General features: G+C 51.7%; 2 protein-coding genes and 1 long non-coding RNA gene across 5 annotated transcripts in view; 1 reads left to right on the top strand and 2 right to left on the bottom strand.

Annotated features, from left to right (window-relative positions):
- MAP6 (microtubule associated protein 6) overlaps positions 1-6,617 on the bottom strand; it is a 126,729-nt gene extending 120,112 nt beyond the window's left edge. The window contains 3 exon segments of the mRNA XM_021062525.1: positions 4,607-4,735; positions 5,708-5,780; positions 6,494-6,617. The gene's annotated coding sequence lies outside the window, so the exon portion shown is untranslated.
- MOGAT2 (monoacylglycerol O-acyltransferase 2) lies at positions 6,620-20,645 on the top strand. Of its 2 annotated transcripts, XM_013979136.2 has the most exons (8): positions 6,620-6,893; positions 10,322-11,628; positions 12,333-12,544; positions 14,114-14,225; positions 16,959-17,163; positions 17,476-17,650; positions 18,276-18,475; positions 19,689-20,645. In XM_013979136.2, the coding sequence occupies exons 3-8, from the start codon at positions 12,465-12,467 to the stop codon at positions 19,841-19,843; spliced, it is 927 nt and encodes a 308-aa protein (XP_013834590.1). In that variant the 5' UTR covers positions 6,620-6,893; positions 10,322-11,628; positions 12,333-12,464; the 3' UTR covers positions 19,844-20,645.
- Positions 12,892-22,888, bottom strand: LOC106504812. 2 transcript variants are annotated; one of them, XR_002335541.1, is made up of 4 exons: positions 22,804-22,888; positions 19,091-19,554; positions 18,341-18,653; positions 12,892-13,684 (listed from the first exon to the last, which is right to left on the bottom strand). It is a non-coding gene; the product is annotated as an uncharacterized LOC106504812 (long non-coding RNA). The 2 variants fall into 2 exon arrangements; XR_002335542.1 differs by lacking the exon at positions 22,804-22,888 and adding an exon at positions 22,719-22,796.

The following is a 25,551-nucleotide window of genomic DNA, read 5'->3' on the forward strand; positions in this document are numbered from 1 at the left end:
GGCAGGGCCACATCCCTCCTTCCGGAGAGACCTGAATCCTGGAACCTCCACCTGCTGAGCCACCTTGGCCTGGCCGCAGAAGACTGAGGGTGCCTGGGCCCCCCGGCCCATCACTCCATTGGAGCCCCGGCCCATCACTCCATCACTCTGCTAGTTTCAGGTAAGCTGATCTCTTTTCTTATTGACGGGGCCACTTACACAGCAGTACCTGAACTTACAGACCCCATGCACCCCTCTCGAGTCTACTGTGGGGCTGACAGCCTCATCTCCAAACCCTTACAACACCCCTCTAAACTGCAGCTCATCAGGAATACCCTCTAGCCATTCTTTCCTGATATCACCAGGTGCCCAACCCCAATGCAGAGACAGTTTATCTAACTTCAGAGCCTCCCTTTTGTTTCTCACTCCTGTCTCTGTCTCTGACCCTTCCCTCCTCCTTCCCTGCTCATCCAGAACCTGATAAGCCACCTCTCCCAGCCTCCACTGTCTCACCCCGAGAATGGGGCACCTCCATCCCTTCCACAGCTCAGCATCATGCTCCCATTCAAACTGAGTTAAAAGACCCGTCCACATAGCCCTGCCAACCCCAATACACGCCCCTGAGGGAAGTTGCTAATGGAGTCTTAGGCACCATCAGGCCCATGTCCGCTTCCCATGTCTGATCTATACACGAATCCAGACCCTGAGACCAGAGAAGGACACACCATTTTTACAGTCCACTTTATAAGCCAGCCTTCCCCTGACAAAAACCAGAACAATTAGAACAGGGCCCACAAACTCCATTCCTGGGCGTACTTCACATGGCCTTTAATGTCTCAGGGAAGAAACTTATAAATATGGAGAGAAATTTTCTCTGGCCTTAAAGGAACAAAGTCATCCCAGGAGGACTTTCCCTGTGCCTTTGAGAGGCAGATGTTCTACCCGGCCTTCTGGAACCCATATCTCACCATCTTCTTGAAATACAAACTTCAGGAAAAGGGGTACAAGTTGGAAGTTGAATTCTCAGGGACCAATAGAAATCCTGTGTCTTTTTCATAAACATCAGTAAAAAGGGGTTTAGCTATCTAGACAGGTGACCTTGATTTGTTCCATCTGCCAGAAATCCAATTTGAATCTCTTGTAACTGATGGGTTTTGCACAGTTGTACCTTAAGCAGGGCTGAAACTTCAGAATGGGAATTATGAGGTCTCTGTTTTGTATCTTTGTGTGTGTTGTGCCTGTGAGGCATTGCCAAAATTAATTCATAAAAGAGCTCTACTTAATTGGCTTAAAGGAAATTAAACGCTTACTTAAATTTTCAAAAAAAAATAAGGTGAATTTTAGGTTCATGTGAATTGGAAAATATTCGGTATTCGATATTCATTATGAGGTGTTAATGTTAAAGTTTGTTGATCTAATTAATATAGCAAGTCTTCAGAGTCATCAACATAAGTATCATCCCTATTGTACCTAGGTTCGACAAAAGTCAAATGAGATACTGAGACTTCAGTTACTAAACAGAGGAACTAAAGTCATTTAAGACCTATTAATCAGTATGTTTTGTTCAGTGTCATCCTGAGGTGTTCTGTGCAAGAAAGCACATGTTTTGAAATCGTAAAAGACAGTCCGTGGATGCTTCAGAAAAGTAGGAAAAGTTAGCTAGGGCAAAACTTGAATTCGGTCTCTCCGCTAAAAGAAGGCTTTCTTAAAATGCTGTTTTTGAGAACAGATTATGTGAATTTCTGTGCCTTTAATTTGTATGTGCTTTTGAAATCTTTGTTACTTTGGTTGAATGAATAAGTAATGTTAAACAATAATCTATGATTCTATTTAACCAGGTGTGTTTAAAGTTTTCCTGATTATTATTATTTTTTACAAACTTCCCAAGTGTATATTACAGGGGAGACATTGTCAAAGGAAAAGGGTGGCATAAAAAATTAACCCCTCATTGTCAGACTGTTGCCATCCTGATCCTATAACAGTAGCTGTGAATTAAACAGTCAGGGCTGTGGGAAATCCAGGATGGCTGCTTGGTTCTTCCTGGCTCCCTGGAAAACCCAACAATGAAAAAGAAATGGTTAGAAAATGTGTTTTCCTTTTGGGGTATACTTTCTACAGGCCGAATAGGGCTATATTTGGTTAAAATGAGGATAATTTTAAAGAAAAAATTGTTTTGACTCATATTCTAGTTTTGTGTATTGCGATTAGTGTTTTCTGTCTAGAACTCACCTCCCAAATAGTTCTTTGCTGCTGTTACATTATTACAAAGTTTAATTGAATTACAGATGTTATCATTGAAAGTAGAGAGAGAACTACTGACTTCAACCTCACCCTAAAATAAGGCTCCATAAGAAAAACACCAACGTCTGGACAAAAAGTAGACAACGTCAGAAGTAGACCACTGTCCCGAGATTGCCACACCTGACTGGTATGGTTATGCGATTTGCCCTGGTGGGTTTCTCCCCTCTTAGTATCGATGTTACTAGGTGGGATCTCCTTACCTGGCCAATTAATACCTGCTCTGACCCGGGCCATAAATACCTTTTCTTCTAATGTTACTCAAGCTCAATCAGCAACTTGACTTCAGCCAAGGAATATTACTTTCCTCGGCTATATTAATATAAAACCAGCCTAATAACAGGAGGAAATTAGGCTGAAGGGACAAAGCCCATATATAACTTCCTTTAAAGATAAGAAATGACTAAGCCAGCTGAGCAGGGATATACGGGGCTGTACTTGGTGAAAGCTCTTAGCTTAAATTCTTATTTATGACGTTACTAATACCACTATCTATATTATTTTTTATTAACTTTTTTCCACAAAAAAATCGCTCTTTCTTTTTTCTTTCTTTTTGTCTTTTTTTCTTTTTAGGGCCGCACCCATGGCATATGGATGTTCCCAGGCTAGGGGTCTAATCAGAGCTGTAGACTCTGACCTACACCACAGCCACAGCAACACGGGATCTGAGCCGCATCTGCAACCTACACCACAGCTCATGGCAACGCCGGATCCTTAACCCACTGAGGCCAGGGATTGAACCGGCAACCTCATGGTTCCTAGTCGGATTCGTTAACCACTGAGCCACGACAGGAACTCCTCAAATTGCTATTTCTTGCATTGCCAAGTGTGTAGCTGAGTCTCTGATACAATGATATACGGTTCCATTTGAGATCAGTGGCCTCTAGATATGGGAAATCAGTAGCCTCTAGATATGGGAAAATGCAACAAGAGGGAATATTTTCCTGGACCATAAGAGACTATGAAGACACATGGTCCAGAGACCTTGGGCTCCTGTTAATAAGGCCTAGTCCAGTATTAGCACATCGAGTTGCCCATCAGTGAAATCTTTGCCAGATCTAGGAATGCTCATGCCTAGCGCCGTGGGATGAAATGGTGATGATATGCCGCCCAAAACTATGGTCGAATGTAGGACCATGGGCGAGCACTGGGAAGGGAAGTCTGGCCCTTGGCATCGGCCTCCACATGGAGTAAAACATGAGCCCTGGCGGCTGCTGCCCTGCAGCGCCCCCTGAGCAGAGCTCAGCGTGGAGACCAGGAGGGCGGTGCTCTGTGCGCTGGGCACACTGACAGAACAGGGCTTCAGACAGATTTTAGGGAGGGATTTTTATGGGCCCAAATTCTTGCATCGTCCCACATCTAGAAAAACCGAAATCATCATCCGCCTTGGGCATTAGAGAGCAAAGGCAGAATGAAGCAGCTGTGGGTCAGACAGCCGAGGTAATACTAGGAAATATTATGGGAATTCTTCGTGTTGCTGAGAACTTCAGGTTTATGTGCCCTGTCCGACTTGAGGCCACCTGCTGTTCTCAGAGCAGCATCAGCTGGCAGCTGCAACCTGACATTTTCAAGGTCTCCTCTTACAACAGCAGAAAGGAGGCTGCATGTCTAATGACCAATAGCTTCTGTTAATTATGTGTTAATACCGCATCTAACATTAAAACCAACTTAGATAAAACTACACTCCTCCTTCAACAGTACAGGTATCCACATATATCCCTCTATCCTAAATCTCTGTTTAATCTTATTTTTCTTTTCTTCCCATCCCCCATAGTAGGAACCTACCATGTCCAGCCAGCCAGTACCATCACCCCAGCCAGCAGGAAGTAGCTACGGAAGAGAGAACCATCACCCCTATCCCACATAACAAAAGACTGGAATGATAGGTTCCCAGGAGGATGGAGACGGACCCCCCCCCATGTGACTGTTAACCTTGGAGACCTGCCCTGGACATGGGTACCGCCCAGCACGATATCTACACCCTTTCCTGGAATGTGGAGCATAGATTAACCACCTACAAGGATTGAGAGCCCTCTGTCATGGGGCTGGACCACCTACCCCCACCCTTACCTTCCCTTCCTCCTTCATCATTCCTGCCACATGTTTGTGCCATGAACTCCAGCCACAGATTCCCACCACGGATCTTTTGTAAGCTCAGCCCCTCCGAGGCCTTGATAAATCTCTCTTGCTTTACCAGCTAAGCCCTGAATGTTCCTCCCTAACAAATACATTTATTCTTTCTTTTGTTTTTATTCACCTACGTGTTTCCTCCAAATGAGCTGTGAATTTAACATTTTATGAATTCCAACATTCCAAGAGAGAGACTCACTTTTGATAAAGTTCAAAGCAGAGCTGAGCTGGGTTGAGCTGTGGGGAGGAGAGGCGTGAAGGCCAAGGACACAGGAGCTGGTCAGGTCCCATTTGTTCTTCGGAGTGGAGGTCACACAAATGGTTCACTCTGGGACAATGCATCACTCCAACACTTAGCGTGTGCCTTTTTGTACGTTGATATATTTCAGTTCAAAGCGTACGTTTAAAAGCAGTGATGAAGAGCCAAAAGATAGAGATGATGAGAGGACAGAGAATCTAGTGATCTAAGGTTTGGCTGAGGAACTAGTCAATGAAGTTCCAGAGATGCAAGGAGCAGAGGAGAGCTGGCAGGTGGGGAAGCCAAGCTCTGTTTGGGACAGACTAGGACGGAGGCGGCGCACAGGCTGTCAGGGAAGAGGACAAGAGGCCGCCTGGACCGTCAGGTCTGGAGCCCCGGGGGGAGTCAGGCCTGGCGATGCAGTTTGGATATGTTCCTACTCCAGAGAGACCCCAAGGCCAAGAGCCTGGATGAGGTCTCTGAGGACAGAGGGTGGAGTGAGAGGGAGGGCCCGAGGACTGAGGGGCAGGAGGGCACTCAAAGCCTGAGTCTGGGGAAGGAAGGTTACCAGCCACAGGGCGGACCAGGAGCAGCGCCAGGGGCAGGAGGGAAGCAGGAGAGGGGGGCTCCAGAGGCCAAGTGGTTTCAAGGAGGAGGCAGTGACCCCCGGGGTCGAACGAAGGCTGCGGAGACGTCAGGATGAGAGCTGGGCATGGACCACTGGCTGAAGCAGCAGGGCGGTGGCCGGGTGTGAAGTTGCCCAGGGCAGCTCCTGGGAGCAGTGGATCTGAAGTGGGGGGGAGGGAGGCCAGAAGGGGAGGGGAGGGGCGGGGAGGGGCGTGGGGAATGCGGGGCTCTTCCAGGAGTCCTGCTGTGCAGGGGAGCCTAGGGAGAGGGAGGGAGGCGGAGGAGATGGTGGGGCCAAGGGATTCCTCCCTCCACTCAGGGCAGATAGAAGTTCTAGGCCAGGAATCAAGTCTGAGCCACAGCTGTGATCTGTGTCACAGTTGGGGCAACCTCATTTCTTTGATTAACTGATTGATTATTTTTTTAGGGCCATACCTGCAGTATATGGAATTTCCCAGGCTAGGGGTCGAATCGGTGCTACAGCTGCCGGCCTACAGCACAGCCACAGCTGTAGGAGAAAGTATCCCAATAAAAAGGTAGAAAGGACAGACCCTGGCCATGATGACTAAGCAAAGTCCAGCCACCACCCCCACCCCCCCACCCCCCCACATCTGCTTCTATAAACTTGCTTCCAAATCTACTACCTTGCCTGACCTCACTCCCATCCTCCAAGCATGGAGAGGTAGCCCATCAAAGCCTTGTGAAACCCTTCTTCGGGGCTCAGACTCCGAAGAGCGACCTCCTCTGAGCCTGCTGGCATAATAAACCTGAGTTCTCCAACTCTCCAAGTGCTCGCCTGGCTTCTCGCCGGGTAAAAAGAGTGGATACACTGCAGCCGCAGAGCTGCTGGAGCTGGTTCACTCCAGCCACAGGGCTGTCGCTAGAGCTGACGCACTGCGGCCGCGGGGCTGCTGGGCAGCTGCGTAACACAGCAACACTGGATCCAAGCCGCGTCTGTGACCTATACTGCAGCTCACAGCAATGCTGGATCTTTAACCCACTGAGTGAGTCCAGGGAACCCGCGTGCTCATGGATACTAGTCGGATTTGTCTCTGCTGCAGTGCCACGGGAATTCCAAGGGACTCTTGGATGGGAGCTGTTACCGGGCATTTGTTTTGGGGAACAGCGGACAGGGCAGGAGAGAGGAAGCAAATTTAGGAGCCAGGTCATTGGGCAGATAGGCAGAGAACAGGACTGCCCCATATTTGGGGCTTCACCTACCCAGTGAGGGCAAGATTCAAGCGATCAGAGAAAGGTGATCTGGCAAATAAGGCATCGCTTGAGGAGGCGAATGTCCATCTCTCCCTTCCTCCTTTAGCTGGCTCCAGGGCAGGTGGGTTCAAAGGTTTCTCCTAGGAAACAGGTCCCAACAGGGTGGAGACGGGGAGGCCTTGGGCTGGCCCGGGGGGGTGGGGCACCCTCCTCCCGACCACTAAAGCTTACTCAACCTCTGGAAGCAACAAAAGCTGGGAGGTGCCTCAGACCACAAGAGAGCTCAGAGGACCTTCTGGAGTCAGCCAAGGAGCCGGCATGGTGAAGCTGGCACCCTTGTCCGTGCCATGGGAACGCAGGCTGCAGACCTTGGCGGTCCTGCAGTGGGTCTTCTCCTTCCTGGCCCTGGGTAAGGCGGGCTGGGCTGAGGAGGAGGGGAGACCATGGGATCCTTCATCTGGGGGCACCAGCCTGGGTAGAAACTGCTGCCTCCGGGGCTGGTGTTCAGGCTGCACACCGATGCCACTACACTGGCTTTGAAACGTGGCCACAGTCTTTACAGGCTGGTCAATAGCCATTTCACGCACTCACACAACCATGAAAAATATCCCTGGTTATCCTCAGGACACACAGGAGCAGAGAAGCCAAGTGCCTTAAATGCCCAAGGCTGTAGGCCTGGGCACCTCCTACAGCCAAAGGAAGAAAGGGAGGGAGACAGAGGGAGCCGAGAGGGCTGAGGGTGTGGGAGGAGGTGTGCAGGGGAGCGGGGGAACCCTCTCAGGGCAGGTGGAAAGTGCCCTGGCTCCTGGATCAAGGGCTCAGAGTCAGGGCGCCTGAGGCCTGGGGATCCCAGGGATGAGGGACATCTTGCCCAGGTGGCATCGGATGATCTTTGCCAGCAGGAGTGTGTCTACCTGGCCGTGCCCACCCCCAGCCCAGCCCCAGTGCCTGGAACTGTCAGGAGCAGTACAGGGAGGTCACAGGGTCCTGGGCCTGGACCTAGAGGGAGGGCAGCTGAGAAAAGGGATCTGGCCCCCCTGGCCCCAGGAGCACAAGTTTTGACTTTGTCCCTTATCCTGGGGACAAAGAGAGACCCCGGAAGGCTTTAGCTACAGGAGTGACAAGGTGCAATCTGTGTAGTATAGGTCTTTGTGGCTGCAGTCAGGGGACCTGCTCCATTGGTGTATGGGGCTAGACGGATGGCAGAAAGCAGTCACAGTCTAGAAGAGGGGTCACCAAATTATGCCCCATGGGCCACATCCAGCCTACTGATTGTTTCCACCGTTCATACAGCCCATGAGCCAAGAAAGGTTTTTACTTTTTAAATGGTTGCATAATTTAAACGATGATGTGCCTATGTAATATCCTGCAAGTTGCCTCTTGAGTAGCCGTATCTAAGATATTTACAATCTGGCCCTTTAAGAAAAAAATTACTCTAGGGAGGCCTGCAGTGGGTGGAGAGCAGGGGCCTCCTTCCAGAGACAGTTAGGAGATGGGTCCACAGGGCAGGGTTTGAAGGCTAGCGGGAGAGTGAGGGCTTGCGGGGAAGCGGGTGTGTGTGTGTGTGTGTAAGACCACACACACGGACCCAGAGCAGGGCCTTGGGGGAGGGGCAAAGATGAGCCTGAGCGGTGGACTAGGACCTGTCCCTGGGACTCAGGCCCAGATCCAGATACCCTCCCCTGAGTTACTTGATTACTGCTGCCTTATCTCTTCTGTATAACTCACACTCTGGAGTTCCCTTGTGGCTCAGTGGGTTAAGGATCCAGTGTTGTCCCTGCTGTGGCTCTGGTTACAGCTGTGGCACGGGTTCGATCCCTGGTCTGGGAACTTGCACATGTCTCTGATGTGGCCGAAAAAAAAAAAAACCCAAACAAAAACAACAACAACACAATTTTGGAGTTTCCGTCATGGCTCAGTGGTTAACGAATCCGACTAGGAACCATGAGGTTGCTGGTTCAATCCCTGGCCTAGCTCAGTGGGTTAAGGATCTGGCGTGGCCATGAGCTGTGGTGTAGGTCACAGACATGGCTTGGATCCTATGTTGCTGTGGCTCTGATTAGACCCCTAGCCCAGGAACCTCCATATACTGCGGAAGCGGCCCTAGAAAAGGCAAAAAAAAAAAAAAAAAAAAAAAAAAAATTTTTTTTTTTATAGCTCACACTCGCACAAGAAGGTAAGGTCATTTCAAATAGTTGGTCTTGTTCTCAATTCCAAGTCCAGCTTCTAGAAGAATTGAATTCAATAGAGGTTTGTTGAATGATTTAATGTTGGGAGCGAGGTGTAGCCAAAACAGTAGAATCCGATGCCAGGGCCCATCCTGCTAGCTTGCTGTGTGACTTTAACCAATGTGCACACCCTCTTGGGGCCTCTGAAAAATGGAGTAGTACCTTTTGTCCCCCTTGGGATTCTGATGTGAAAGAAAGTGTCTCCCTTCCTAAAGGACTAAAAAAGATGCTCTATGTAGGTTTTGGGCACCGACAGGAGTTAAAGGGTGCGCCCAGGGTGAGGGCAGTGGTGTATTGGGGGATGTCTTTCTGTCAAATGCAAGTAGGTGCCTCTTGCGAGGGTTTTTTCCTAACCTTTACATACTGTGTTAGTTACAAAACCATACATGCTGTTGTAACCCATGGAAGTGAAATTTGTATCCCCAAACTGAAAGACTTCCTCAAGTCCTACCCTCCAGGGAGCCACGATGAACAACTCGGCTTAATTTTTTTAGAGCAGGTTTTCTGAAAGTGGGAGCGACCAACATAGACTTTTGATTTTGCCCAAGGGCAGAGAGCCCTGACTGGAGTTACTGATAATTCTTTCACATTAACTATTTGCTATGTAAAAAAAATGAAATCTAAGCCCAGGGCCAGGCTTCCTTATCTCCTTGCTTATGCCTCCTCCTCCTGATCAGCAGAGTCCTTTCATCCTCTAAGCTGGAGAACCCACCTATAGGGGTGTGTCCTTTTTCATGCAAATAATGGCATTTTATGCACACTCTTCTACAACTTTCCCTTTCAAGGTGTTTGTTTGCTTGTTTGTTTGGTTGGTTTTTGTCTTTTTAGGGCCACACCCCGTGGCATCTGGAGGTTCCCAGGCTAGCCACAGCCACAGCCACACTGCATCCACTTGGGTCAGTGCCAGATCCTTAACCACCTGAGCAAGGCCAGGGATTGAACCCATATTCCTAATATCAAAGCCAGACAAAGATACTACCAAAAAAGAAAACTATAGGCAAATATCTTGGATGAATATAGACACAAAAATCCCCCACAAAATTTTAGCCAACCAAATCCAACAAGATATAAAAAAGATCATACACCACAACCAAGTGGGATTCACCCCAAGCTCACAAGGATGGTTCAACATACGCAAATCAATGAACGTCACACCCCATATTAACAAAAGAAAAGTCAAAAACCACCCGATCATCTTAATAGATGCAGAAAAACATTTGACATAGTCCAACATCCATTCATGATAAAAACTCCTACCAAAGAGGGTATAGAGGGAACATACCTCAACACAGTGAATGTCATATTCTCGTGGATACTCATTAGGTTCTTAACTCACCGAGCCACAATGGTGGCTCCACGAGGTTTTTAAAATAGTAAATTAATAGAGACAGAAAAGAGACTGGTGGCAGGCAGAGGCTGGGGGAAGGGGACAAGGGAGTTATCGTTTAATGGGTATGGAGGTTCGGTTTGGGAAAGTGACGTGTTCTAGAAATGCATGCTCCTGATGGCTGCACAGCAATGTGAATGAATTTCGTGCCACGGAACTGTGTAATTAAAAGGGTACTGGATTAAATGTATGTTATGTATATTTTACCCAAACAAAACAAAGTGCTCCAAACACAACACTGGAAAGTGAACTCCAAGAGGGTGAGAATTTCTGTCCAGCGTTCATGGCTGAACCATTAGCATCTGGCACATCAGAAGAGCTCTGTGTTAAGTGTACATCTGTGAGTCTCAACCTACTTCTTTTTGGATTATGAATTATTACTCTTCAGACCGAGTCAAATGTCCCCTCCTCCTGGTAGGCTGCCAGGGATGACAGCCCAGGATACCATACTTCCAAATATACAAGTGGAAGCCGACCTTCTTTTAAGATTTTGAGTGCATGGTGTTACGTGGAAGGCGTGGGATGGGGAGGGAGCAGTATTCTCTAGGAAGGAGGCTCCACTGGCAACAGCTTAGGTTCAGCCCCAACAGACCACCTGACCCTGGATTGAAGCCAAGACTAGCCTGTGGCTGGGGACCCAGAGTCAAAGGTCAGGGGGAATTCTTTACCGGGCCTGGTGAGGGCTGTGCTGTACCCCTGACCCATGAGCCAGCCAGCCTCTTCCTGCCTCCTTCAGCAGCGAAGGGCATGGCAGGCTGAGGAAACAGCATGAGCTAGAACCAAGAGACCGAGGAGCACAAGAGTTGTAGGAACACCGAGCATTCTCGTGTGGCCAGAGCTTGGGGTGCAGGTAGGTGAGTGAGGCTGGAGGAGGGGGGTGCCGGGGCCTTCCATGGGGAGCCTGGATGCCAGGCTGAGCTGCTTGCGATGTGCCTCAAAGTTGTGAGAAAGCCATGGGAGGACTTTAGGTAGAGAGGGACCTGGCAGGGTTTGTCTATGGAAAGATGGGCAGAGAATGGACAGAATGAGGGCTGGGCAGAAGGAATGGCTCCTTTTCTCTGAGGTCCCAAAGGACGGAAACTAGAAATAGTTCGTTCAGTCACTTATGGAGGATCAGACCACTTACCTGGACGGAGAGGGAAATGGAGGGGGGAGACCAGAGTCAGTAAGGCTTCAAATCGAGGTTCCCAGTGTGACCCTGGGTGGGCTGTGTTCCGTCCTCCTTGAAGGCATGAGAGGCTGGCTCCTTCCTCCCAGGGCGAGGGCTGGAGGGAACAGCGCGCGCTGAGCCTCGGGAGAGCTCCTTCCAACACAGCTCTGACTGCTGATGCTTCCTGCTTCCTTCCTCAGCCCAGATTTGCACTGTAGTCTTCATAGGCCTCTTGTTCACAAGATTCTGGTCCTTCAGTATCCTGTATGCGACCTGGTGGTACCTGGACCGAGACACACCACACCAGGGGGGCAGGCGCTCTGAGGCCATAAGGTGTTGGCGCGTATGGAAGTACATGAAGGACTATTTCCCCATCTCGGTGAGTAATGGGACTGCTGGCGTGTGGCCAGGACGGTAGTGTCCCCTGTATCCATGTGTGAGAGCAGGATGTTGGGCTGGCAGGCAGGAGCTGGGCTTCCACCCCTGTGTGGCCTGGGGAAGCGTCCATCTTCAGTCTGGCCATGGTTTCCCATCTGCAGAGATGGGGGGCTGATGGATGAACGATTGGGACTTGAAGGACGTCTGTGGGCCATAGCGTGCAGCACACCTATGTAGCTCACAGGTATAAACCCATCAGCCTCCCAGGTTTGAGGCTGAAGCTAATAAACTGAAGTTCCAAAGAAACCGTGTCGCCCCATACTTGATGAGGAGACTAACACCCAGAGAGGGACAAAGGCACGACCAGGGTCAAATATATAGTTCTCTAACTGGCTTTCAAGTTTGTGCATTCAAAGGGCAAGAGAGAAGGCCCTGAATTGGTTCTCAGGTTCTATATACTACCCTCCTCTCTGTGATGCTGTGCATCTTTGGATAAAGCCTTGCCCTGTTCTGAATGTCAGTTCCAAGTGTGTCCAGTGAGCACACGGATCCCTTCCACCTGAGTGCTTTTGACTCTCTGACTCTGACTTGGGGCATCTCATGGCCACTTTGGATACTTGACCCCAGGCGCAAAGATCAGTCCTGAGTGATGCAGGCCACTGAATTTGAAAGAACTGACTTTTGGCTCCTTTTCCTGTATCCCAGACAGACTAAACCCTTGGATGTAAGTAGCTGCACTGGGCAACTGGCTGGGTGCACGAGGCTGGGGAGAGAAGTAGGGACAGAGATGTGCCAGGCAGGAGCAAGAGGCCCTCCTCTGCAGACAGGAAAGAAGAAATGTATGGAGTGTGGCCCCTGAAGCTCAACAGACTAGGTTCTAATACCAGTTCTGCAACATACCAGCCATGTGACCTTGGGTGAGTTATACAGTCTCTCTGAGCTTCGTAGTAAAGTGGAGACGATGCCACATTTATCACTGGGTTGTGTGGATTCAAGAAGAGGGTCAATGATGCACTTTGGAGGTTCTCAGTAAACTAGTAGCTGGTGTTATTTTGCTGAATCACTGGGGACTCTGGGGAGACTTGGGCACGGCTGCAGAGGCTGAGAAGGCTTCGGATAGCCCCTAGTCCTGCTGCTCTGACCTTCACACCGGCATGGGTTTTTTCCTCCCACCCCATCTGGGAGCCCCAACTCTTCCTGGCCCTCCAGGAATTAGGTATCCAGTTCCACACAGCATGGAAGAAACAGGCTCAGAGAGGGTTGCTCAGAGCAACTTGTCTGAGTCATGAGAACTCAGCTGCAGAGGCAGAGCCTCTGCCTCGCTCCCTTCTGAGCATCTCAGGGCCCAGCAGGGATGAGCAAACGCTGAGCAACAACCAGGGTTCAGGAGCCTTTGGCACCAGTGAGCAGGGCCTCCTGGGCAAAGGGCACGGGTGGGATCAGCAGGGCAGGGCAGCAGGGAAGGGGCTGGGCATGGGGGGTCGGGAGGGGGAGTTGGCTGGCAGAAGCTTCCATGCTCATGGGGGGCGATAGATGTTCAATGACAGAGCAGGTGGGCAGTGCTGAGCTCCCCTGAAGCACCCAGGTGGAGGTGGTCTTCCTCACGGGCCGCATCTGCTTCCTCTGCTGGGCGCCTTCCCCGCCTGCTGACCTTGTCATGGTCCTGAGAGGATCCGTGGGATTCGTGCGCAGAGTCCCTCATCCCCACCGCCAGGATCTCTGAGCACTGAGATTCTGAATGCCCATCCCTCCTTCCTCTCCCCAGGCCAAGGCCTGCTCTTCTGGGCAGGAAGGCCAGTGTTCCCAGGGGAAAGGATGGCCTGTAGCCTTAGAGGGTTGATGTCAGCCACTCAGCCAAAGAAAACTATAAGCGGTTTCTGGCCTTGGGTGGAGCCTAGTGGATGCTGGCTCTGTGCATTCACTCCTTCCTGTGAGCTGAATCCTGAGTCCACCAGGGAAGGAGAGGTGGCCTGCGAAGGGAACAGTGCAAGCGCGGGCCCAGCAGCTCGCCACTGCCTAGCTTCTGGATGGTCATGTCACTAAAGAAGAAGGCATACCTGCAGATGGAGAGGATTTTAGGGATGAGGTAATGGAGGCCAGTGCAGGCCATTCCACCAAACTGGAGCTCTTCAACTGGAAGCTCTCCAGGGGGCTTTCTGCCATCGAAGGACAGCATCTGACTCTTACTGTACCTGGAGCTGTTGCCAGTTGCAGAAGATGATGCTGAGCAGCTGTTCCTGTTTTATCCACCACCCGCCCATCGCCCCCCAGCCAGATAGCTCCCTAGGAGCGCGAGCGCTCCTGATACTGGTGGGATGCTAGACTTGATTTGCAGAAATTCCGCATATGCACAGTGTTTAGGATTGTTGTCTGCTGCAGGCCCATGGCATAGCCACCTATAGAAGGTGGGCAGTACCACCATGTGGCCTGCAGGGGGCGAGATGAGACACATTTTGACTCACCTGTTCCGGGCCTGGAGCCTGCAGGGGCAGCATTGTGGACTGCAGATTCTGGACCCCCCACCTCCCAGGAGACCCTCCAGCTCTTCCACACACCTTTACAGCGCCAGCCCTGCAGGGATCTTCGTGTGTCCCGAAGGTAGGGAGTTCCCACTTGGCTGGAGCTACCCCGCATTGATGAGCCTCCGCGCTCCCTGTCAGATGCACGTGGATTCCTGAGCTCCCATCAGCTCTTACTGTGATTCCATCAACTAGCATCTAGTGCTGAATTTCAAGCCCAATTAGGAAACTGTCTTCTGGGTCTTGGAACTTTCTAAACACACCCTAGAGGAGTCCTAAAGAGCTTATGGTGAAGAATTAGGCACTCATTCCCCCCGGAAGAGCTGTGGCCCCCTCCTGGTGCCCTTCTCAGCACAGGTGGTAACATTTTCACCCTTTGTCACACCCCTTGCTCTTTCACCTGAGCAGCGATCGTGGCCATCTTCCCCTTTCAGGACAGGAAAAGCTGTGTCCCTGTGGCTGCACAGTGATCCGCGAGGGGACGTTTCATAGTTTGTCTAAATGGGCCCTGTTGCTGGGCATTTGGGTGGATGCCAAGTTGGGGTATTAACAAAAAATGATGCTTCAGGAGTTCCCATCATGACTCAGCGGTTAACGAACCCGACTAGCATCCATGAGAAGAAGGATTCCGTCCCTGGCCTCGCTCAGTGGGTTAAGGATCTGGCATTGCCGTGGGCTGTGGTGTAGGTCGCAGACGTGACTCGGATCCTGCATTGCTGTGGCTGTGGCATAGGCTGGTGGCTGCAGCTCTGATTGGACCCCTAGCCTGGGAACCTCCATACGCCATGGTGCAGCCCTAGAAAGACAAAAAGAAAAAAAAAAGAAAAAAAAAAAAAAGATGCTTCAGGAGTTCCCGCCATGGCTCAGTGGTTGACAAATCTGACTAGGAACCACAAGGTTATGGGTTCCATCCCTGGCTTTGCTCAGTGGGTTAAGGATCCAGCATTGCCGTGAGCTGTGGTGTAGGTCAAAGATGCGGCTCGGATCCTGAGTTGCTGTGGCTGTGGTGTAGGCTGGCAGCTACAGCTCCGATTAGACCCCTAGCTTGGGAACTTCCATATGCCTCAGGTGCGGCCCTGAAAAGACCAAAAAAAAAAAAAAAAAAAAAAGATGCTTCAATTAATAATCTTGTCCGGATGTCATTTTGCACAGGCATGAGAAATTCTGTAGTTAACCTCCTCAGCAGTGGAGTTGCTGGGTTAAAAGATCACTTATATTTTTCGGTCGTGATTCATATTGCCTCCTGGCCTTTAGGGAACTTGTAGAAAATTACCTTCCCACTAGCCGAGTAAGAGAATTTGTAAGCAAGTGCTTCCATGCACGGAGACAGGTATGTTTTTAAAGAAACACACCGAGATGGGTTTCTGAGGAAGCACCTTCCCAATGAGAATACCAGAAATTTCTCTGCTTAATTTCACATCCAATAAATCCCCACTGCAAGAGTAGAAGAGGTTCGTCCTCGTCTGGGAGGAAACGGCCCCTCCACCTGAGGTCACTGCAGCCTTTCTGCAAAGAGTCAAGGATAACCGGAGGGTATAGTGGAGGTGGGGGTTTGCAGAGACCAAGTCCAGGGGCAGTTCAGCACACTCTGGGGCTTTGCAGCCTGGATGGTGCGAACAGGCTCAGATCCCCGTTGCTATCTCCTGGGTCCCACCAGGCTGCTCTGAGAGCTGGCAGCCAGGCCTCTGGGTACCAAAGGCAATGAGAATCCTTAAGCTGGAAGTTTCAGCTTGGTGACAGGATGAACTTTCACAGAGGCAAAGCTGAGCAGGAGTGGAAAGGGCTGCCCCCACCAGGGAGCATAAATTGCAGGGCTTGGCCAGTCCTGTTGGGGCGGTGGGGGGCCTGAGGACCTCCCAACTGATGGATATGCCTCCCAGAGCACAAGGCCCTGCAAAGGGTGGGCCTGCTCTTCCTAGCAGAGTGTGGAAGCGCTAGGTCTCTCTCTCTCACACACACAGACAAAGAGACACACGATTGCTGCCCAAGGCAGTAATCTTTGCACATCACAGCCTGTCCAGTAACTGGCGGAAGCAGCACTTGTTAAGTCAGTTCCGCCCTCTCCACCCTCATCACAAGTCCTCTGGAAGCTGCTAATGACAAACAGCTCTCCTCTCCCCTCCATGTACAATGTCTGGTGGTCTCTGCTGCACCCTTCATGCTGCAGGCCTGGCCAGGCCCAGGCAGAGCTGCCCAGGCCTGTGAAAGAGGTGACTGTCCGGCAGTGAAAGTCTGGCACGTGGAGGGGGCTAGCAGCGAGGCACAGGGGTGACACTGGCATTGTGCAGAGGGGTCGACGGAATAGGGATGGCCTCCAGGTCTGCACGTCGTTCAGCCTGACAGGAATCCACCCCTATAAATCTTGCAATCTCACTCCCAGGTCCTAAATGTCAACTTTTCTGGGATGGAGTCTTGTTACAATAGGGCTAGTTAAGCCCATTGGCGCCCCCGTGTGGCCTTTGATGGTGCACGAACTGTATCAATCACCATTCTCCTGTCCTTTGCCTTGGTGATTCCAGGGAGCTCATGGACCTGAGCTTCTCAGCAGTCCTAGTAGGTTGGTGGGCCTGCGCCAGATATCCTCATTTGATAGATGATAGAGGAAAAACCGGAGAGGGAAGCAATATGTCCAAAGCCTTCAGTGCGTATGAGATACAGATGGCATCACTGGATGCATTCACATGTAAATCTCCATCTTCATAACAACCTGAGGCTCAGAGAGGGAGCAGCTTGCCCAAGGTCACACGGGTGGGGACAGAGTCAGGGTGGAAACCAGGTCCAGCCCTGATTCACCAGTTTGCTGTCCCTGCAGCTGGTCAAGACCGCTGAGCTGGACCCCTCCCGGAACTACCTTGCTGGCTTCCACCCCCACGGCATCCTGGCGACCGGAGCTTTTACCAACCTGTGCACCGAGAGCACAGGCTTCTCCTCCCTCTTCCCCGGCATCCGCCCCCATCTGATGATGCTCAACTTGTGGTTTCGGGTCCCCTTCTTCAGGGATTACATCATGTCTGGGGGTGAGTCTTCCCACCCCTGGCTGGGGGAAGAGGAGGGCTGGAGGCATGGAGGAGGGACTTTGGGGAGGCTGTCACCTGTTCTGAACTTCTTCCAAGGGCATGTGTCGGGGGGGAAGGAGTCTAGACCCCAGGAGCACTTCCCAGCAAACTCAGTCCGGCAGTGAGCTTGGTGAGGGGTTGGGAAGAGGGACACGACCCAGTCCTGGTCCCCAGGACCTCGCAGCTGGGGGGTGAGGGGTGGGGACCAGGCGATGTCTCCTCTACAGTCCCAGCCCTCTCACCTCACACCTGACCACCTTCCTCTCTCCCCAGGGCTGGTTGCATCAGACAAGGAGAGCGCTGCTCACATCCTGAGCAGGAAAACAGGTGGCAACCTGCTGGGCATCATTACAGGTGGCGCCCAGGAGGCACTGAACGCCAGGCCTGGAAGCTACAAGCTGGTGCTTCGGAACCGCAAGGGCTTCGTCAGGCTCGCCCTGCGGCACGGGTAACAGGGGAGAGGCCTCTCGGCTCGGGTGGGGATCGGCAAGGATTGGGATCTGGGGGACAGACGGCAGAGACTGAGGCGGACCCCGTTTTGATGGGACACTCCCCGTCCGCTGACAAAGAGGATTCTACCTTGGGGACAGATGGACTGTCTCACGTCCAAATCCATAGAAGAGTTTCCACTGGGAAACACGGTGATCAAAGGGCCGAGGTGTGCAGGGCCAGGTCGCCCGAAGCTGACACTGGCTCTGAGACCAACAGGACCTGGGAGAATGGAGGTGGGGAGCAGAGCGAGGAGCTCTTCTCCTACCTGAAGCATCCTTGGGAACATAAGCTGGCTGGGCAGGAGAGATGTTTCCAGAAAGCTTGCAGAGGTTTGCAACCTGGGAGGACTCCCTGAAGCATTCTGGTCTCCCTGTCGGGTGGTGGCCCTGGGAGGAGCCTGACCTGCCCGTGGTCACGGAGCAAGGCTGTGGCAGGTCTGGGGGACACCCGAGGCCTCCTACATCCAGCCCAGGGCTCTGTGCTCTGCCCCAAGTCCTGGTCCCTGGGTCCCGGCGGGAAGCTAGGGGACCAGCTTGTGCCTTCTTGCACCGACCACAAGCCCTCTCTCCTGTCGTCCTCAGGGCGGCTCTGGTGCCAGTCTTCTCCTTTGGGGAGAATGACGCATTTGACCAGGTAGAGAACTTACCTGGCTCCTGGCTGCGCTGGTGCCAGGACCGGCTACAGAGGATCATGGGGATCTCGCTCCCGCTCTTCCACGGCCGGGGCGTCTTCCAGCACAGCTTTGGTTTTCTGCCCTACCGCCGGCCCATCACCACCGTGGGTGAGCCAAGACCCAGGCTGGGAGTGGGGAGGGCTACAGGGCCAGGGGCCCGGGCTGTGAGCACAAGGGGACTTGAACATGGGCCAGATCCATCCTTGACCTCGTGGAGCGCACATTCTAAACTGGGACACGGACACACGGGCAGGTAACCCCAATGCCAGGCAGTCTGGCATGAGAGCTGTAACAGACACAAAGAACAGGGGTCACTCCTGATCACTGCCACCTGCTCTGTGCCGGGCACTGTGCCGGCTCCTTACCTGCAGCAGCTCAGTTACCCCAACAACCCTGGGGGCAGGACTACCATCCCCATTGTACTGAGGGCAAACGGAGACTCCGAGAAGCAGACCACTTCCAAATTTTCCTGTAAACTCATGGGCATTAGATGAATCCATAGACAGCGCCGCCTACTTAGCGGTTTGGACGTTTATTTGCTTTCTGCTTGGATGCCAAGTAGGTGCCAATGGCAAAGCTTGTTGGGGGAGGTCTGTTCATCTCCACCATCCAGTCATTTCTTAGTGAAGTATGGACTTTTCAGCGCCTCCACCAGGACTTTCCCTGGGTGATTCAGCAATATTTTCATGAATATTCATAGTGGGGCTGCCTCCAGAGCCTTACCCAAGAGAAGATGGAAGGGCAGGTGTCTCCTCGAAGAGGCAGAGCCAGTGGAAGGAGGTAGATCAGGCTTCCCAACTCCGGTCTAGAACGGGGGGCCCTGCAGGCCCGCGCGGGGGCAGAGGGGGAAGGAGGCAGCTTGGGCTGTGGACCGGCCTCCTCCCAGCCATCCCGTGACTTCTGATCAGGACATTCAGACTCACAGACCCACGTGTCCTGGAAGTCAGCAGCACATCCCCAGGGCTTCAAACCTGCCACTGATGATGCCGCCTGGCTATGTGACGTTGAGCAAGTCACTCAAGCTCCCTCAGCCTCACTGCCTCACCTGTCAAACAGCTGTAATGGCAGGTTCTAGCCCCATAGGATCGTTAGGAGGACTGATGGAGCTAATGCATGAATATAGCAGCCGGCGGTGGGGTTCCGCTATCCAAATCTGGAATCTACCCTGACATCTTAGAAAGCTTCACCTGAAAAAGAGTGCAAAAGAGGCAGTGAGAACACTTTCCTGCACACGAGATCATGGCTTGGGCACCTGCTCCCAGGGTTCCTGCCCCCCGTGTGGTTCCCGTTCTGGGTCACCAGCCACCTCTGTCTCTTGCAGTGGGGACGCCCATCGAGGTGCAGAAGACACCGAACCCCTCGCAGGAGGAGGTGGACGGGCTGCACCAGCGCTACCTGAAGGAGCTGTCCAGGCTCTTTGAAGCCCACAAGCTCAAGTACAACGTCCCCAGCGACCAGCACTTGGAGTTCTGCTGAGCGCCCGGGGAGGCACCAGCCCTCCTCAGCACTGGCATTAGGGAGCCCAGAGGGAGGAGCCGTGGTCCCAGGCGGCTTCCTGGAGGAGGTGTCCGCTGAACACATCCCCAGAGCCTTCACGGACTGCGGTGCTGATTTCCAGCCCGCGGCCGTCCCCGAGTCCCAGCTGGCAGCGTGCCAGAGGAGGGCATCGGTCCCTTGCCCTCCTGCTGTGAGTCTGGAGCATGAAGCCCACACCCTGCTCTGCCCACGTGAGCAATGGGAGAGATGCCGGGAGAGAATGGTGCCTGGGGTCTCTGTCCTCTGTGGTCCTGTCACTCGGTGGGCAGGAAAAAGAGCAGCTCCAAAGACCAGGTTTGTTTTCCTCTGACTGAAGCAACAGCACAGAGGAAGCCACCAGCTGCACTGCAGCCCTTTCTCCTGCAAGCTCCCTCATCCTGCTCACTTCTGTCCCACCCCCTCCTCCCTAGCTGGAGAGGAGGGCGTGGCCATGAAGCCCCTGCACTCGCCCTGGGCGCCTTTGACTCTCTGAGTCCCCTGAGCCCTGGAGAGGTATCCAGAGGGGCCCGGAACGGGAGAAGGACAACTGGGCTTGTCACTGGCTGAATGACCTTGGGCAGAACACTTTGCTGTCCCTCTGAGCCTCAGTTTCCCCTGACTAAGATGACCTCTGGTCTCTGTTCTGATGTCACAGGCTGAGAGCTCTATGATGCAGCTCCTACTTATCCTTTGTAACTTCATCCTTGACCTTGGTACAAAATGGGGGTCTCCATAAATGTCAATACAAGAAATTTGAATTTTACCTAGGAGACTATGAAGGGCCACCCAAACACTGTGGATGCTGCATGAAGCAACCTGCCTGGAGGACAGAGGCTGAGCTGCCAAACAGCAGCGCCCCAGTTGGTAGGGCAAAGGTCTGAGCAAAGGCCAGAGGTGGGAACCTGGCCTGGGTGGACTACAAGGTGACCATCAGCCTTAGGGCACCAGGAGGGCAGATGGGGGAGGGGACAGACAGGGGCCAGAGGGGAGGGGCTCCCCTCCTTCACAGCAACCTTGGTCCCCAGGTGAGGACACGGGCCCCACGAGGTGGGAGCAGGGAGCCTGGGCTCAGAGGACGGCTGCCTGGAGGGTGAGCCCAGTAGGAACACCCACGCCGGACCATGTGTGCCCAGAATGTCCTTTTATGTGCTGAGCCCTGACATGGGGGGGGGGTGTTGCTAGGCAGGGGGCCTCCCCATGGACACAGGGAGCCAGGAGCTCAGGGCAAGGGCTCGGTGACTACACAGCACCTGCCACCCGACACCCCTCAGGGCCCCCAGCCCGCCTAAGGGGCCGGGCCCTTGTGGGGAGATGCCCCAGCACATGCGGACGCAGACAGCAGAGGAATCAGGCCCCGTCAGGCATGAGAGAGCAGGGTCAAAGCTGAAATCAGGCTGCTCTTTGACCTGGGAGAAGTTCTCAGACATCAAGACCAACAGGGGACAAAGGGCCTGATGATGACATGGCTTGATGGTGACAAGTGGGGCAGGTGTCAGCCAGTACAGCTCTGCCTGCTGCCACGTGGAAGGGCCCAGCCTCAGCCTCTCAGGGGGACTGGGCTTTGCTCCGATTCAGGCAGAGGAGGGAGAATGGGAGCTGCGGAGGCAGCAAAGGCAGAGAGGAGGGAGAGGGCAGAGGACACGTGGGTGACACTGTTGAGGGTTAGGGTCAAGGCTAGGTTTGGAGAAAAGGAGGCTGAGGTTTAGAACTTTGTGCAGCAGGATGGGCTGAGGCTGCTCCTACTCTGGATGACACCCCGCTGAATGCGTCCCCCTCCTCTTCTCCCCCAAATCCTTCTCCACATTCTCCATGGGCATTTCCTAACAAACGAGGCTCACTGGGGCTCCTTTGTCAGGGTCTGCTCCTAGGGAGCCTGACCTCAAACAGGGAGCTGGGCTTAAGGACCTCTGATCCCAAGTATCTCCCCACAACCCCGCTGAACAGACAGCGTGATGGGCCCAGAAGGGGACTGGTGCCTCCAGAGCCTCCCCCAGCCTCCTGCATCCCCCTGCCCTGCTGCAGCCCCCCTTCTCGACCACCACAGCCCCGTCTTTACTGTGGGCCCCAGGCCTCCCTGCAGCACCCACCCCAGCCCTGGGTTAGGGAGCTTCCTGATCCCGTGGGGGCTCCCACTCCTGAGCGTGTCCCCTTAACCCATCTTCTCGCCTTGGAGGACGACGCACTCGGGCTCAGGAAGCAGGAAAAGAGTCATCTTTCCAGGTGGGGTCCCCGGGCAAGAGGGGCTTTGCCCACACCCCTCCCCACTCTGCCTTCAAGGGGGTGTAACCGCGAGGCTGATGGGGGTCCAGCTTCAAAATCTTGACTTCCCCTTCCTCAGAGGCGGCCTCCTATGGTAGAAAAGGCACCAATCTGGAGAATGGCCTTCTTTTTTGCTGTTTTTCAGGCCGCACCTGGGGCATGTGGGAATTCCCAGGCTACACGTGGAATCGGAGCTGCAGCTGCCGGCCTACACCACAGCCACGGCAATGGGGCATCCGAGCTGGGTCTGTGACCTAGACCACAGCTCCTGGCAATGCTGCATCCTCAACCCACGGACCCCTGAGGCCAGGGAGCAAAGCCGTGTCCCCATGGACACTCTTCGGGTCTGTTTCTGCTGAGCCACGGGGCGGAGTCCTGGAAACAGGATTCCCGATCCCTGTGGCAACTCTGCCATCGCCTGGCTGAGTAGCTCCAGGGAGAACCTGGCTCTCTGAGGGCCTCAGGGTCCCCGTCTCTGAAGGCCAACCACGGTGCGCAGCGAACAGGACATTCAGAAGGCAAGACTCAAGCCGCCCAGCCACGTGCGTGAGTCCCACTGAAGGAACCAGCTGCTCACCCCTCAGCACCGTCATTTCCTGTCTGTCCCTGGAGGTGCCTGCGCACCGGCCCCAGGGCTGGTGAGGATGCCCGGGATAACTCACACACAGCGCTTGGCACGCCCGGCGCACAGTCAGCTCTGGGGGCTGCAGGCTATTTTTGCTCGTGTGCTGGACCATGACAGGGCTGTGTAACTGGCTTGGCCACGTGGTCTTGCTGACTTGCCACACGTCCTTTGCTTTGTAAAACCAGAAACGTCTTGCATTTATCCATTCACCCACTGAAGGTTATCATGGTTGCCTCCACACCTTGACAAATAGAAATAAAAGGGCTATAAACATTCGTGTGTAAATCTTTGAATGGACATAAGTTTTCAACTCATTTGCGTAAGTATGAAGGAGCATAATTAATGCTCTACACCATAAGAGTATGCCTGACTTAGCAGGAAACTGCCAACTCTCCTCCACAGTGAGGGTACCAATTTGCATTCCCATGAGCAACGAATGAGAGTCCCTGCTGCTCCACACCCTCGCCAGCATCCAGTGATGTCCCCGTTCTCGATTCCGGCCACTCAGAGGCTCGCGGCGACAGCTCCTTGTCTCAACTTGCATTTCCCTAATGACTTAGGACGTGGAGCATCTTTCCCTAAGCTGACTTGCCATCTATTCATCTTGTCTGGGGAGGTGTCTGCTCAGGTCTTCTGCCTCTTTTTAAAATCTCTTATTCCTTTTCTTATTGTCGAGTGTTGAATGTTCTTTGTAGAGTCCAGACAACAGTAATTTAACAAATATACCTTTGGCAGATATTTTCTCCCAGTGTGTGGCTTCACATTCTCCTGACAATGTCTTTTGAAAGCAGAAGTGTTTTATGAAGTCCACCTTATCCGTTTTTCTTTTACAGATTGTGCCTTTGATGCTGTATCTAAAAAGTCATTGCCAATCTCAAAGTCACCTAGATTTTCTTCTATTTTGTAATTGAGGTGTTTTATCTTTGCCCTTTAAATTTAGGTCTATGATCCATTTTGAGTTAATTTTGGGAAAGGTATACATTCTGAGTCTATATTCGCTGTTATGTGTGTAGATGTCCAGCAGTTCAATCAGTATTTGTTGAAAGACGATATTTTCTCCATTGCATTGCCTTTGTCCCTTTGTCCAAACAAGTTGACTATATTAGTGTCGGCCTATTTTCAGGCTCTCGGTTCTGTTCCATTGATCTATTTGTCCCTTTTTTCACCAGTACCATGCCGCCTTGTTTATCCTAAGACCAGAGCATTCAAGAGCTTTAGTACAACAATGAACAGTCTAAAATTAATGGGATCGACAAAGCAATTTATGACAAACCCACAGCAAATGTAATACTCAATGGAGAAAAACTGAAAGCCTTCCCGATAAAATCTGGAACAAGACAGGGATGTCCACTCTCACCACTGCTATTCTACACAGTATTGGAAGTCCTAGCCACAGCAAGCAGACACACAAAGGAAATAAAAGGCATCCAAATAGGAAGAGAAGAGATAAAACTGTCACTGAATGCAGACATGATACTATATATAGAAAACCCTAAGGACTCAACCCCAAAAACTACTTGAACTGATCAACAAATTCAGCAAAGTAGCAGGATATAAGATTAACATTCAGAACTCAGCCACATTTCTGTATACTAACAATGAAACTTTAGAAAAGGAATACAAAAACACAATACCTTTTAAAATTGCACCTCAAAAAAGCAAATACCTGGGAATACACCTGACCAAGGACACAAAGGACCTACATGCTGAGAACTATAAAACATTCATCAAGGAAATTAAAGAGGATTCAAAGAAATGGAAAGATATTCCATACTCCTGGATTGGAAAAATTAATATTGTAAAAATGGCCATACTACCCAAAGCAATCGACAAATTCGATGCAATCCCTATCAAATTACCCATGACATTTTTCACAGAACGAGAACAAACAATCCAAAAATTTATATGGAACCACAAAAGACCCAGAATTGCCAAAGCAATCCTGAGAAACAAAAACCAGGCAGGAGGCATAACTCTCCCAGACTTCAAGCAACATTACAAAACCACAGTCATCAAGACAGCGTAGTACTGGTACCTAAACATACATACAGACCAATGGAACAGAATAGAGAACCCAGAAATAAACCCTGACACCTATGGTCGATTAATCTTGGACAAGGGAGGGAAGAACACAAAATGGGAAAAAGAAAGTCTATTCAGCAAGCATTGCTGGAAAACCTGGACAGCTGCACGCAAATCAATGAAACTGGAACACACCCTCACACCATGCACAAAAATAAACTCAAAATGGCTGAAAGACTGAAATGGAAGACAAGACACCATCCAACTCCTACAAGAGAACATAGGCAAAACATTCTCTGACATCAACCTTACACATGTTTTCTCAGGTCAGTCTCCCAAAGCAACAGAAATACAAGCAAAAATAAACCAATGGGACCTAATCAAACGGACAAGCTTTTGCACAGCAAAGGAAACCATAAAAAAAACCCAAAAAGACAACTCACAGAATGGGAGAAAATAGTTTCAAACGATGCAACTGACAAGGGCTTAATCTCTAAAATATATAAAAAACTTACACAGCTCAAGGGCAAAAAAAAAACCCCAACAACCCAATTGAAAAATGGGCAAAAGACCTGAATAGACATTTCTCCAAAGAAGATGTACAGATGGCCAACAAGCACATGAAAAAATGCTCAACATCACTGATCATTAGAGAACTGCAAATCAAAACTGCCATGAGGTACCACCTTACACCAGTCAGAATGGCCATCGTCCATCATTAACAAGTCCACAAATAATAAGTGCTGGAGGGGGTGTGGAGAAA

This window comes from Sus scrofa, chromosome 9, assembly GCF_000003025.6.
Source record: "Sus scrofa isolate TJ Tabasco breed Duroc chromosome 9, Sscrofa11.1, whole genome shotgun sequence".
In the NCBI taxonomy this organism is placed as follows: domain Eukaryota; kingdom Metazoa; phylum Chordata; class Mammalia; order Artiodactyla; family Suidae; genus Sus; species Sus scrofa.

What these genes read in the sequence shown, in the direction of transcription:
- MOGAT2 (XM_013979136.2), top strand. Translation starts at nt 12,465, where the DNA reads ATGTATGGAGTGTGGCCCCTGAAGCTCAACAGACTAGGTTCTAATACC. An exon ending in GATCTTCGTGTGTCCCGAAG is followed by an intron (nt 14,226 to 16,958) that starts GTAGGGAGTTCC and finishes CTGTCCCTGCAG; the next exon opens with CTGGTCAAGACCGCTGAGCT. An exon ending in GGATTACATCATGTCTGGGG is followed by an intron (nt 17,164 to 17,475) that starts GTGAGTCTTCCC and finishes CTCTCTCCCCAG; the next exon opens with GGCTGGTTGCATCAGACAAG.